At 39.5% G+C, this 14,385-nt stretch overlaps 1 protein-coding gene across 1 annotated transcript; it reads left to right on the top strand.

Annotated features, from left to right (window-relative positions):
• Window positions 1-2,294: 2,294 nt before the first annotated feature.
• Window positions 2,295-12,943, top strand: LOC145480828 (putative inactive peptidyl-prolyl cis-trans isomerase-like 6). The gene is made up of 9 exons (XM_081459157.1): window positions 2,295-2,501; window positions 2,610-2,705; window positions 3,056-3,180; window positions 3,904-3,967; window positions 5,269-5,331; window positions 6,777-6,933; window positions 9,569-9,625; window positions 10,945-11,080; window positions 12,144-12,943. Exons 1-9 carry the CDS (start codon window positions 2,424-2,426, stop codon window positions 12,280-12,282), a joined length of 915 nt encoding a protein of 304 aa, XP_081315283.1. The 5' UTR covers window positions 2,295-2,423; the 3' UTR covers window positions 12,283-12,943.
• The last annotated feature ends 1,442 nt before the right edge of the window (window positions 12,944-14,385 follow it).

Raw genomic sequence — 14,385 nt, 5'->3', positions numbered from 1 at the left:
GAGGGTTTAGATAAAGTTTTGAACGACTACAGTGTATTAAGTGGACCCCATATTAGATCATGTTAAGCTAACACCCTCTACTTAAAGCGGACACCAGCTTGAGTCAATAAATTTTCTTCCCTTATTACATCCAGCGGATTTTGATAATCAAAGTAAACAAGTTGTTTTTTTCTATTTTTCGTCGCGGTATTTTCTAAAAGAAATGGAAAACATGTTCTCCGTGTTTCTATCGAGTTTTAGTAGAATTCTACTAGTGTACTCATGCAAATGCTGTAATCTGATTGGCTGAGCCATGGAACACTGTCAGCCTGATTGGTGTGCAGTGGCTGGGGGTCGTCTACATATGGGAAATGACGACGTTTTTTCGTTCTTCCGAAGTTTTGGAGGAAAATTTCGATGCAAATGGATAATTAAAGTACTGAAAAGTCTAAACGAAGGACATTTACGGTTTCTTGACTTTTACAAAAGTTGAAATTATTAAAAAAACTGATGCGCACGAGCACACAACTTCAATTTTAAATGACAAGTCAATCCGAGCGATCTTTTTCAGGCGCAAAGTATGTACGTCAAGAAAATAATTGCAAACCGTTATTTGAAGTAAATTAAGTAAGAATTCTACCAAAACAATTAGATTATTCGCTCTCGATTTCTTTGATCACCTCATAGAAATCTCGAGCTCATAATCTAATTGTTAATTAGTATAAATCTACTAGCGTTCTATCACGAATGCCGTTCTCTGATTGGCTACGCTACTCACTATCTATTAACAATTCACCTTTTCGGCGTTAGATTTCACGTTTATAACATAACTAAAGCAAAGCGCGCGCTCTGATTGGTTAATTTAGCGTCCACTATTTGCCCATGGGTGCACCGCCGCTGCTGACGTGTGTGCTAATGTTTACAAAGCAAATCTTTTGACAGACATTGTTTCCAAAGTAATGCCGACGTCCTTCTGCCAGAAATGCGAAACTGTCTTCACAGTTGTCTGAAGATGAAACTTTATCGAGTTACTGGTGTGCAGTCGGTTGCTCATGAATGAATTTTCGCGCGCTTGTTTTCTCTTGTCATGTAAGACTACACGAACATTTTTTTGTGCTGTAGCTCAATAAAAGGACTTCTGTTGTTCCAATGTCTCAATGTTATGTTATAAAACAAATGGTAAACGCCATAGCGTGCACTATTGAGTTGTGGATGCACTTGGGAGGTTTGCTAAGCACTCAAGAAGCTAGAGTTGCACTCGGCTATCGCCTCGTGCGACTCTTACGCTTCTTTCTTGCTTAGCAACCTCTCGCGTGCATCCATAACTCAATAGTGCACGCTTTGGCGTTTACCCTTTGTTAAGTAGTGTCACGTGACTTACGATGTAAACAAACCGGGAAAGTTCGGACATTCAAGTCAACTACACGTGTTCGATAAGTAGTGTTCTGACAGAATGGCCACGACTAAAAGATGTACTTTTGATACTTGTAAAAACGATTCTCGATACCCTGAAAAGGTGAATTAAATTATGAGCTCGAGATTTCTATCGCGTGATTGTGTGCAGAGAAAGGCTAAGAAATATACAAAGATTTAGATCGCACAAGCATACTGAGCCATTGAATCTAGATCATAGAAACCTTTGTTTGGTAACGTTTTGGTCAGGATTCGTTTGCGTCAGGTTTGCAGACTTTCGGCCATCCTTCGCTTGCAGTGTTAAGGTGTTTGACGTAATACGTTTGCCCTCTAAAAAAGTCTTGCGCCATGATCCAAACATCTTCTGCGCGACCAACTAAATTTTGACTTTAATTGCTCCTTATATTTGCTTATTCACTCGATGTGCTAATCTTCCTCTCAGGCCACTCCTTATCTCTTCGGTATCCCTTTCCTCCGCCAAAATTGAGAGGGTCACGCAAAGTTAACAGGAGCGCCGAGCCTTTTTAAGAATTAGACATTTCTACTCAGAGTTTACAAGGGAATGAAAATATAAGTTGTTGCTGGTTTTCTTTTTGTAAAAGGCCACATATCGTTCGCCGTAGGATATCGTGACATAACTTGTTTTCTTCCCGAAAACATAAGAACTGGCACGAAGCCATCTGCAAGTTGCTTATACGTGAGTGGAGTCAAAACTCTTCAAATTTTGCTATATTTTTAATTGACCCAGTCGATTACCACTATTTTGAGGAATTAAACTCCATATGAACTACTCAAGTAACCCATCTTTTACTGCCTTTTGCAAATGATTTTTGTAAATAATTTAAAATAAAAAAGAATAGAACATTTCTTTCTTTGTCTCTTTCTGCGTGCACTTTGTTCTTGTTAAGTGACATGTGGGACACACGTGATCGTACGTGATCGAAAACTACTTTGCGCGCCAACTCGAACATGCGCATAACATCGTTACTATGACTACTTGAACCCCGGGAATCTTAGAAATAACAAGCAAAATGGCGGAAAAGCATACGGTCTCTGTGATCGGCCTCCTCAAAGATGCGGAATTTCACATGGCAAAAGGGGCTGCGGAGGTACTTCTTGACATTGAAACTAGGAATGTTAAGGTTCAGATGAGATATAATTCAGGGGAAATGGTTCAAGATTTCCAACTTATTTGTTGTTTTTGTTTATGACATCAGCAACTTAGCCAAAGGAAACCCGAAGTCTTTACTGAACCTTACGTTCTTGGCTTGTTGGAGTGCGATTGGGATGCATTTATTCGCGACAAGAAGAAGGTATGGCAGCTTGTCGGCAATCGGTCGCGATAAAATCTTGATCGTGAAGAATCTGCGGCAGATACTTCGATAAATCGTAAATTTATATGCCTTCATTTTGGGTTTTCAGTCTCGAGGGTGAAGCTTGACGCTAACAAAGCTTAAGATTATATATGTATAAGCTTTAAAAATGTTAATCGTGATTAAAGTTGTTCGGCAAATCACGTATTTCTTAACCTTATCTACGACTAGAATCTGAGAGATTCCCATATTCCATTTATCAAAAAGCAGAAGTAACTTATAAAACATTGCTTTGACATAAGATGTGTGTTTTTAATGTTTTAAGCTTATTTTCTTTTTTTGCTTGACAGGAAATGGGAAAAGAAGTGTGGGGATTTCAAGAAAATGTCATCGCCTTTCTGAATGAAGAGTTAATTGGGGGACAAGAGGAATTTTCAAAATGGGCAATGGATAACCATGGATACAGATATTTTAGGTCTGCTGTTAAAACAGTTTTCAAATTTCTTTAATACATGCTGTTCATTGTAGTAGGTTTTCTTAACAGCTGTGAAATTCAAGCAGTAACGTGCACACTCTTGGTTAACCACATGTACTACAAAGGCCAAAAAGGTCAGATTTTTACTAAATTGGTACATTTGATACATGTTAAAAGAGAGATGAAATGGAAATTAAGGGAGATTTGGGGCGTCTATGTTTTTTTTTTGTGGCCAAAGCCTTAATAGTTTGGCTAATGGACTAATTTTGCGTTACTAGTGCTGTAAAAATCTATAGTTGAAAGATGCAAACAGACCCACAACAATAATATGATTGTTATTAAATAATGATTTGATATTCATGATGCATGCTGCAGAACACCTCAAATCCTTGCTATGAATGTCATCTGTGCTTTTATCCACCAAGCTCTGAAAATTTTTCCAGCTGATTTCACTTGACAGATATTGGTTAAGTTCCGGTTTTGAATTGCTAAGAATTACTCATAGTCAGATGTTGACCTCTCCTCAAGAATAAAGAAAGAGTCTTTAATTTGATATGGGGGTATTAAAACAAAGAAATGGCAATCATAAGACAAAGTTAAAATTTCAAAAAAACACAGCCTGAATAGATGGGCAGGTAAAATTACCATAAATGGTGTTATTTTGATGACAAAGACCTATTATGCTTGCTAGTGTGTATTCTGAATAATTTATTTTCTTACTAGGCCCCTTCCACTTTGGCATGCGATGGCTAAAAAATCATATAAGGACTACCTCCTTGCCACAAAGGTACTATTATAATTTTTTGACAGAGAAGTACCTTTGTATCATACATGTGCATCTGTTGCACTTCTTGTGAACCAAATTTGCACTCCAGCAGCTTTAATTAATTAAGAGGGAAATATATGCTGACCACTCCCTCACCCCATGACCACAGAAAGCATCACAGTGTGACATTCTCTCTCTCTTAAGCTTTTTTTAAAAGTTCAAAACATTTCTCTAGAACAATTTATAATCAAGCTTTCAATGACATCCAAGGTTGTTGCATTTCTATATGCCTCTTTGAGATATTACAATGATGAATTCTGCACCTTTCACGAATCGTGTTTCTTTATACCAAATCTTATTTCTCGAGCCCCATGTATCCTCTCGAAGAGGCTTGCCTTCTGTTGCTTTCAGTTGCTGTCTTCAACATTTGTAATCTGCATTTTTGTGTTTTGGGATGTTCTTAATCAGTTGCAAACTCAAGATTTTGCACATTCATTTACACTGTAAACATGTAACTCCACTATAAATTCTATTTGTTATTAATGTGACTGTATTTGGGTGGCATTTGGAACATGCACATTATTAAACATTTAGTCAGCAAATGTGTCAGAATTATGCTGCTTCAGTATAAGCACATGTAAATATAATGTAGTGGTATTCAAATTTGTTAAGCCTCCAAAGAGGAAGCCAAATTGATTTGAGAAATTGGAAGGACAGGATATCAGGGGTTAAATTATGATGAAACAATATTGGGAGGAAAACACCTTTAGTTTATAAATTGTACTGTGGGAGGCTTAAATAATCAAGGGTTTGAGAAATCGGGATTTTACATAAAACCACTGCAAAACTTATACTGTATTAATTTTGTACATATTTAAAGCTTGATTCTTGAGTTTACCTCTCATGAAATGAAATATTTCATATTCAGCAGCCTGCACATGTACCTGTTAATATTTTGCTCCTTTCCTACTTGGTTTGAAGTAATTTCAGAAGGAAGAACTTTGCCTGTAATTTGCTGCTAATTTGAAAACATTGCAAGAAGCAGACATTTTTACTATCACAAGGAAAATACTGCACAAAAAGTGCAAGATCTTTACAGTGTATCTCTCTAGGCATAAATTACCGAACTAGAACAAAACAATCAAACTTGATTTCTGGTTCTGGTTTTGGATTTTGCCCAGGGCTAGCATAGGGTGTTTGGTCAACACCTACTGCAAATGTGCAGGCTCTAAGGACAAGAGTGAGAGAATGTTAGCAATTTCTTGTGGAATACTCTGACAAACAAGATAAACATGTACTAATAATACTACGCTTGTTTGCAGCATCAGTTTGTCTATATGGACATAGCAGTGGGCCATGATAAGATTGGAAGGTTGCTGATTGAGGTAGGTGTAAATACACAAAATTAATATTGTTGTCATTATATATTTCATTATCTACAAAATAGAAAACATTTACTGTGTTTCTATCGAGTTTTAGTGTAAATCTACTAGCATTCTATCACGAATGCCGTTCACTGATTTTCTACAATACTCACTATCTATTCTGTGATAGATATTGAGTAGCGTAGCAGTGTACCCTTGTTAACCCATTGACTCCCGTGCTGTCAGTAACCGGCTGTGACAAGCCTTGGCCTTTATTCCACTTCTGACGTCATCATCTTTGACCAAAATTGGCATCAGCTATGTTCAACTTCTGCAGGAGGAAAAGATCTTTCCAATGATGCCCAGTTCAGAGTGATTGGTTCAATGGAGCCTGAAATATGCATGAAAATGCTGAAAAAGTTGAGTGAAAAACTCAGAGCAAAATTTCTTGCAACTACACATGGCTACCCCATGGTAAAAATTGCCCGTTTTGGTGATGCTTTCTCAAAATTTTTTGAACTGGAAGCAAGCCCAGTAGAAGGTCAATCACTGCAGCAAAACGAAAAGAAAAGGAGAAAAAGGAAAGGCGAAAAAATTTTGATTTCTGCGCATGCCCAAGCAAAAATTGCGTAAAACGTGATGCTAGTGGAAAGAAAGGCATGCTGCCATGTTGCAAGTGCCTTTTTTAGTAGATTGGAACTAATTTGGCTCAAATCCAGCCTGAAAATCTCCAAAATGTCCAAAAAACTGCATTTTTTGGCAAAAAGCTCTGGGAGTTCAATGGGTTAACAAAATGACAGCTGCTACTTAGCATTTTGGAAGTGTCTGTGTAGGGGATTAAGATAAAGTTTTGAACGACTAGTAAATTTCTATGCGTGACAGTTGACTTGGGCTGTGCCCTCGTCAATTATGGTGTGATAGAAATCTCAAGCTCATAATCTGATTGTTAAATAGAAACACAAACAGAAGTTTGGGGGAACAAGAAACGCTGAAGGAACACAAGCCAACAGGCGAGTGTTACTACAGCTTTTTTGAGTTCTCCCAAACTATATATGGGTTATGGACCAAGTATCAGGTCAAGATGGCTGGTTATTGGCCGTCCTTTTTTGCATGGTTATGGACAGAGATGGAGTTGAGGTTCATAAACGCTCCCAAAAAAGAACGAGGCTAATTGAAATTAGAATAGACAAGCCTCACCGAAGAGTTGCAAAACTGAAATCAAAATTCTCACTATTCGTGGGTCAGCTTAATCGGGCTTTGAATAATCCGGCCTGGGTGGAAAGACGGAATGTGAGAGTAAAGTGTCTTGTTCAAAAACACAACATGATGACGCTGGCCAGTGATTGCACTCAAATCACTCAATCTAGAGTCCAGTAAGGTGACCATTAAATCACCTCCCACTGTCAATCCAAAAGAAAGAACTTATTCTTCAAGATTCTAATATTCAGGGTTCTTTTTTTCAACAGTTGTTCTCTGAAAGGTTACCAAAGACATGCAAAAACTTCCTTGAGCTTTGTTTGGGAAGTCGAACTGAGGCCGAACGGCATGACCCTCCTTTGAAACTATGGTACAAGAACTCCATATTTCACAGAATAGTTCCCAATGGATGGATTCAGGGTGGAGGTACAGTGCAAGAAGATTACTTACTTACTTACTTTGGCCCTTTACTCCTCCTGGAGCATAGGCCACCAATAACAACTCTCCAGTCTCCTCTGTCCTGAGCTATCCTTTCAAGATGTTTCCAGTTGTGTCCAGTCCTTTTAATGTCCTTTTCAAGCTCCCGCCGCCAGGTGTTCTGTGGTCTCCCTCTCTTTCTTTGACCTTGGGGGTTCCAGTTCAGGGCTTGATGGCCAGTGCTACTAGGTGGTTTGCGAAGCGTATGGCCAAGCCAGCTCCATCTCCTTCGTCGGATGTCCTCTTCCACTGGAGTTTGCTGCATCCTTGCCCATAGGTTCTCATTGCTGATAGTCTCTGGCCAATGGATTCTTAGGATTCTACGTAAGCACTGATTAATAAAGGTCTGGATCTTCTTCATCAATGCCTTGGTTGTCCGCCATGTTTCTGCTCCATACAACAATGCTGACTTAATGTTTGAGTTAAACAAACATACCTTGGTGGATATACCGATTTCTCTGGAGCACCAGACCTTTTTCAGCATGTTAAATGCTGATCGTGCCTTGCCGATCCTAGTTTTCACATCTGCGTCTGTTCCCCCACTTTTGTCCATTACACTGCCTAAATAGGTAAAAGACTCAACTTCCTCCAGTTCCTCCCCTTCAATTTTGACTGGCTCATCAGTGCTTGCATTGATCCTCATGATCTTTGTCTTCTGTTTATTGAGCGTCAGTCCTACTTGCATTGAGGTGCAATGCAGGTCCGATGTTTTTTCCTACCTCTGCTGATGATTGTGTGACAGAAGCGCTAGATTGTCCGCAAAGTCCAGGTCATCCAACTGCGACCACAAGGTCCACTGGATCCCGTTTCTTTTTCTGGTTTGTGACAGCTCTCATGATCCAATCTATAGCCAAGATAAACAGAAAGGGTGACAGCAGGCATCCCTGCCTCACCCCGGTCTTAACCTCAAACTTCTCTGTCAGTTGCCCCTCGTGAACCACTCTGCAAGAAGATATATCATTGTTATTGCACACCTGTCTTCCTTTGTGCATGACTTGATTTTCACACATGACTACAGAACTTTAACTGATACCACAAGTAACTTACCAAAAACAGTGCTCGACTCTAATGCTAACCCACCCTAGCCTGCGAATGCAGCCGTGTTTCCAGCTGTCATTTGTCTCTGCTGAAAATAACGTCTGCGAACCCGAGCCAGGAAACGATTTCTGTGATGTAGGAATTTTAAGCCAATCACAGTTTAGCTCAAGTAGCCCCAGAACTACTGTGCATGGTATTCGCTGCGAGGAGCACTCGAGTGTCATTCTATCATGGAATCTGATTGGCCAAGGAGAAACAAAATTCATTATGTCACAGAAATTGTTTCCTGGCTCGAGTTCGCAGACATTATTTTCGGTGGAGACAAGCAAGAGCAGGAAATACATCTGCGTTCACAGGCTAAGCCCACCTGGGAGGGGGGGGAACCCCCACTTGAAAAGGTCGGGGACGCTCATCATCTCGCTTAGGGGTATAAATCAAGGATTCTGGTCTCACTTAGGGTATTCATGACAATACACCACTATTTTAGCCATCAAAGTATCTTTTAGGGTGCATTCAAAGAAACAATAATAAAAATGCTCTCTTTCTGTTGGTCTCTCAAGTCTGATCTTTTAGCGTGGGTTCCCATCATGAACACAGTTTTCAGTGTCACGCAATTCAAAATATATCAAAATAACAATCAAAACCGGTCAATAGATAAAGTCCAGAATCTGGGAAATGAGAGAAAGTAAATATGCAAAGACTCGCCAAAATTCTGGTCACAGCAATTTTTCTTATGCAAGATATGCGGAAGAATTTTTTTACCCAAATTTATAGAGATTTGTATGGAGACGCCATGCTGGTGCCCATCCGTATGGGCACCAACATGGTGGCCAGAAACCAACAGAAACATCTGTCACTGAGTTTTGCTACAAAAGCATGAATTTATCCCTCAAGGAACTCTAAAACATTAAAATGATACTTTTTCTACGACATGAACTGTTCAGATAGCCAGGTTCCCCGAAATAAGTCACTTTTTTAACCATCATGACAGCTCTCTAGGCCGTCATGTAAATGCCGCGTCACGCAAAAGCTTGGAAATTCAAGCGTAGTGTATCACAAAACCAAGAACCCATTCAGAGTGAAAATTTGTATGAATATTGGTTTTCAGCTGCTCTTATACATCATTTAAGTAAAATCTCAGGAAGATTAATAGCTTTGTAGTTTGATTTTTAGTGACGTCATGTGAAAACCAGCTATTCTGTTTTAGTGGTATCTTTTAGGGTACATACATACATACATACATACATACATATATTTTTGATGAGGCAGGTCTGTGTCTGGCAACCCAGAGGGCTGGTGTGGACCTGCCATAAAATATATACCTAAAAACTAGAATCAGATCGAGTTAAGATGAGAAATCAGATCGATTTTGAGCCACACCGAGATTGATCTCCTTTAGAGGTTTCATTCATCAGAAGCTAGAATCTACATGTATAACTTGAGTAATTTAAACTTGTAACTATTAAAATGAAAAAAAAAAAAAAGATTTGGGGATAATACACAGACAAGATGCTGATAATAGTAAATTGTTTTGCTTGGGTTTTAGACATTGAAGAAGGAAAAGGGATTGGAGGGGAGTCCATCTATGGCCCCTTCTTTGAAGGTAGGCAGTCTAAGTGTAATACAGTGTTTGTTTAGATTGTCTACAGTGAAACCGGTTTAAAGTGGACACCCTTGGGATATTCACTAGTGTCCACTTCAGGGTGTCTGCTCTAAACAGGTTGTAATATATTTAGCTCTTATTAACCGAGCAGGAGGTCTATGGGAGAATTTTGACCAAGGTGGTGAGTTCAGACCGAACGCAGTGAGGTCTGTACACACGAGCGAGGTCAAGATGCTCCCATACAGACCGACTTAGCTCGCTTAATAAGATGTTTATGATATGGCAAAGAAGAAAAATTTAAATCATTTAATGAAACTGGTTTGCTGACATTTTGCTTGCAAACAGAGATGAGCTTAACTTAAACCTGCCGAAATTTGCTCATCCACTTTACTTTTTTTCTGTCATCAGGCTTTTCGGCACTTCCATAAATGATTGAGCAGAGAATAAAAGAAAACAATGAACATTTTTGTATTTTAGTTTGCTACTTCTTCAACGCAAAATGAAACCGGTCTAGATGCCGGTCTCGATGGGAAAATGTAGACCGTGGTCAATATTGATTTCAGCCAATCAAATTCGTGAATTCGGTAGTTCCCAGTCCTTGTGAGAAACGGCCATATAATAATGTGCAATATTAGCTAATTATTAAACCTTTTGTAACACAGTGTAACATCAAAGACTGCTCATAGCACTATGTCCAGTCAGTCAATGCATCAATCTGGAATAATCTACTTAGGTTTAAAATGACATAGCTGAACAATGTTAAAGGGGTCTGAGCTGAGCTTTCAGAAGTAAAGAATCCTTGAAGTGTCTGCTTATTGAAGGGTTTGTGTGAATAAATGGCTTAATACTGTGTCCATGTCCGCTAACAGGTGTCCACTGAATGCAGGTTTATTTTACAGTAAATGTGGGAAGAAAATTTAGAGACTCAAGCTAGTGCCCACTTAATAGAGGGTGTCCACTTAATACATGTATGGGGTCTGCTTAATACAGGTTTCACTGTATTGTTTAATGTATATACATGGAGTCTCTTTCTGAGCTATTATTTGGACTGTTATGCAATGTTTGTCTCCAAGCATCACGTCATAACTCAAGTAATGGCTGTGAACAAGGCTACAATGTATCTTAAATTGGAACAACCCATCTATAGCAGGTGTTTGTTTGATTGGTCAAACAATTTCCCTCAAAATTGCATCACAAGGAAAAATAACGTCTGTGTAACCTTCTTGTGTACGGAGCTGGTGCCTTTCTGGTTCCATAGGCGTGGACTCACTCGTACATATGTATTTCTTTTTCTGATTTGGTTTCCTTTTCATTCACAGATGAAGACTTTTCCATACCGCACGCCAAGAGAGGTATCGTGGGTATGGCCAACAGGGGCCGGCATACAAATGGCTCTCAATTCTTCATCACGTTACAGCCTGCTCCTTGGATGGACACCAAATATGTTGCTTTCGGGTAAGGAACATACCACTTCATATATGCTGTACAGTATATCAGTAAGCTAAGAAGGGCATGCGAAACTTGAAACACTAAGTTTGAAAACTAGGGATCACTGGGATGGTCCCACTTTTGGCTTTGTCACGTTAACCTTCGTAAGCGCCACTGATGAACCTACAGGTTCTTAATCTTATCTCCAAGTTTGAAACTTGCTAGAAAAATTTCCTTTGTTCTTGGTACCCGTGTTCTTAACTGGGAGGGGCGGGTACTCGGCGGGTATGTAAATCTTTGGGTCGGAGTGTGCCGCTGGGACATACCACATACCACACCATATTATTATATGGCAAGCTCCGCGACCGGGCAAGATCAATCAAATCCTGCGCTGTGATTGGCTACCCGAGCGGGCAAGATGGAGCTATCTTGCCCGCTCGGGACTACCCGGCGCGTCCCGCAAGAAAAATTTCCCCGAAAGCCATAATAAATCCTTTATTGACCAAGCTTGTTCGGTCAAGATGGCTGGATATTGGCCTCGTTCTTTTTTTGCGAGTTTATGGACCTCGACTCCGTCTCGGTCCATAAACACGCAAAAGAAGAACTTGGCCAATATCCAGCCGTCTTGACCTCACACTTGGTCAATAACCCATATATATCAGCTTGATTTTGCAACCCTATTGTAGACTAGGCACCAAAAACCCGTACTCTATCCCAGACTAGCTATTTTCCATGCAGAAACGTTATCACTATCGTTGTCGAACATACGCTAACTAAACCAATATCTCACAAAGTCACTTCCGAGTCTCAATTCCCATTATAAAACCCCTGATAAAAAGCCAGGTGTTCTAGAACAAAGTATTTACACACTGGCCACTTTTCCGGTAAATTATACCCAATTCTAGACTAAAACTGTTTTACCTCTATACCCTATCCCAAACAAACCTGCCTGAAAACCATGCACTTCACAGCGGCGCATACCCATATAGTTTATATTTGGGAGTGTGTCCCCTCCCCCTCCCCCCAAGGGTTCTTAACAGCATATTGTTGATGTAGGGAGAAACTTAGCGCTGATCACTCTTGTTTGCAGACAAGTTATAGAGGGCGCTCGAGTTCTTGATGAACTGGAAAAACAGGAAACATTTAATGAAAGACCCAAGTCTCAGTGTGTCATCTTGGACTGTGGATTATTCGATGTGAAAGGCCTGTGGGATACCCCCAGATCTTAATTTATCGGCTGAACTTACAGCTATCTTTAAATCACTCTGTACGACTTGGCTGTGTGCGAAAGAGTGATTGAAATCTACGTATCCACATCATCACCTTTTATGAAGCATAAATTCATGTCCGAATACCTGCTTACCAAATATCTTTGAAATCGAATGACCAAGTTATATTGACTATTGCTGGATTACACAATGGTAGTAACTTCTCTGTCACCTTGCTGTGCAAGTTTGTTTGATCGTTAGATATGGAAGACTGTTTTATTCTGCTCATGTGCGAGTATTTATAGGATTAGCTTGTTGTTAGCATAGCGGAATTAAATGTCGAGTAGACATCACACCGCAGTTACGTAGTTTGGCCAATTAGCACATGTGCAAATCGCGCCGCCACAAGAATATTTTTTGATGTTGAACGTACTTCTTCTACAATTATGAAAAGAGTTATTTATGAGGCAAATGAACACCGAATCTTGAGACAAAATCTGAACTTCTCAGTAATATTTAGGTGAGTTATCTATTTCCGGAGCGTTTGCAAGAAATTTCAAAATACGAGTACACGGTAAAAAGAAGTCTATTTTCGATAATATGTATAATATAGAAACCCTGGAGACTTCTACTGATTGCATTTAAAGTGCTTAATATAGATGAAATAAAGATTTTAACGGAGTCTTTGTGTAACTTTGGCGACCATTGATACCAACCAACCGTATATAGAAAAATTACGTTTATCTGTTAATTACTGGAAACGAAGGGAAAAAAGAATTGTTTACATGGGGCAGGGTCAGATGAACGATATTGGAAAGTTAATGGGGCAAAGTTAATTATTTTCCCAATTTTCATCGTTCGTTTCAGATTAGGTATCAAAATTCCCGCAGCAGTGTTCAGGGTCTGTTCGCTTACATTTATAGGAGAATCTTTGTTTAAAATATTTGCCTCATTACCATAAGCGATACGGTTTCTGATGGAGCTACAAAGAGATTAATACTGAATATTGAAAGGGCACAGCACGATTAACTGTCCCAAGGAATTTGAGCGCGATGTATTGAATACTTTTTGTGCGACGAGGGTTTAAAAGCTCAAATTTTACAAAGAATGTATGAGCTCATTAGCGCTTTTGCCACACAGAAATTTTGATATTTTTCAAAGCCAATTTCTCCTCGAATATTACACCCAAAGCGCTAAAAATTTCACCATTTATTAAGTTTCACAAGCCCTTTACGTTTTTCTAGTAAAATCGTGTCTAGCATGATGCCTTCTATGCGCAAAGTCGTATGTTAATGAGGAAAAATGTAAACAATCACGTCAGCAAAGATTCGCCTATTAGAGAACTGTTGAGAGAATTTAAATACTGAGAATTTATAACTGCTGGGGTAAAATTTTACTTCTGATGCGAATGGAGACTATTTTACAGAATAATTGTAAATGTGCGCTGGTACTTCTTCATAAGGGCTAGACCATTTGACTTTTCAGAAGGGGGCTGGGCGATTTTGAAAAAAAAGTCCGCAAGCATACTTGAAAACTCGTGCACACGACCATTGCCGAAAAAAAAAAATCACCCCGCCCATTGAGCCAAAAAAGCATAAAAAAGCATGTTACACGGAGAAAAGATATATATACACAAGTCTCGCGAAAATAAAAATATAGTGTATGAAAGGGTTAAAAAATTCCTGGTAATACAAAATCATCCATCCTGTCACCCTCCCCTCTCCCACCCTCAAACGCCCACCCTAAATATGCAAATTTTAGTTCTCAGAAGTTGGCACGTGCAGCTCGTGCTGATGACATGTAAATGGTACATGTTGAATACGAAGCTTAGCTATAGGCTCCGTGTACACTACGTATATATACGCCAGAGAAATTTGAAAACACGGCTTTATTTCTACGGTTAGGCCTACCGTCCACACTAATCCGTCACGAAAACTGAGCTTTTCGACAACGCGCTCTTCGCACCGAAGGAATTTGAAAACGCCGGTTTGGCGTTTTAGTGTGGACATAAAACATTTTAAAACATACGGAGCTTTTCGAAAACGATGTGGTCACCAGCATCATTTGGTTTCCCTGTTCGAGTTTTCGGCTCAAACACCAATCCAAAATAACCGGCGATTGTTG

Source organism: Orbicella franksi, chromosome 3 (assembly GCF_964199315.1).
Source record: "Orbicella franksi chromosome 3, jaOrbFran1.1, whole genome shotgun sequence".
Taxonomy (NCBI): domain Eukaryota; kingdom Metazoa; phylum Cnidaria; class Anthozoa; order Scleractinia; family Merulinidae; genus Orbicella; species Orbicella franksi.
This window is presented reverse-complemented; position numbering and strand designations above follow the sequence as displayed.

Bases quoted from the DNA above. Each gene is read 5' to 3' on its own strand.
- LOC145480828 (XM_081459157.1), top strand. From the start codon at position 2,424: ATGGCGGAAAAGCATACGGTCTCTGTGATCGGCCTCCTCAAAGATGCG. The intron at 2,502-2,609 runs GTACTTCTTGAC...TTATGACATCAG, and splicing joins TGGCAAAAGGGGCTGCGGAG to CAACTTAGCCAAAGGAAACC. The intron at 3,181-3,903 runs GTCTGCTGTTAA...TTTTCTTACTAG, and splicing joins CATGGATACAGATATTTTAG to GCCCCTTCCACTTTGGCATG.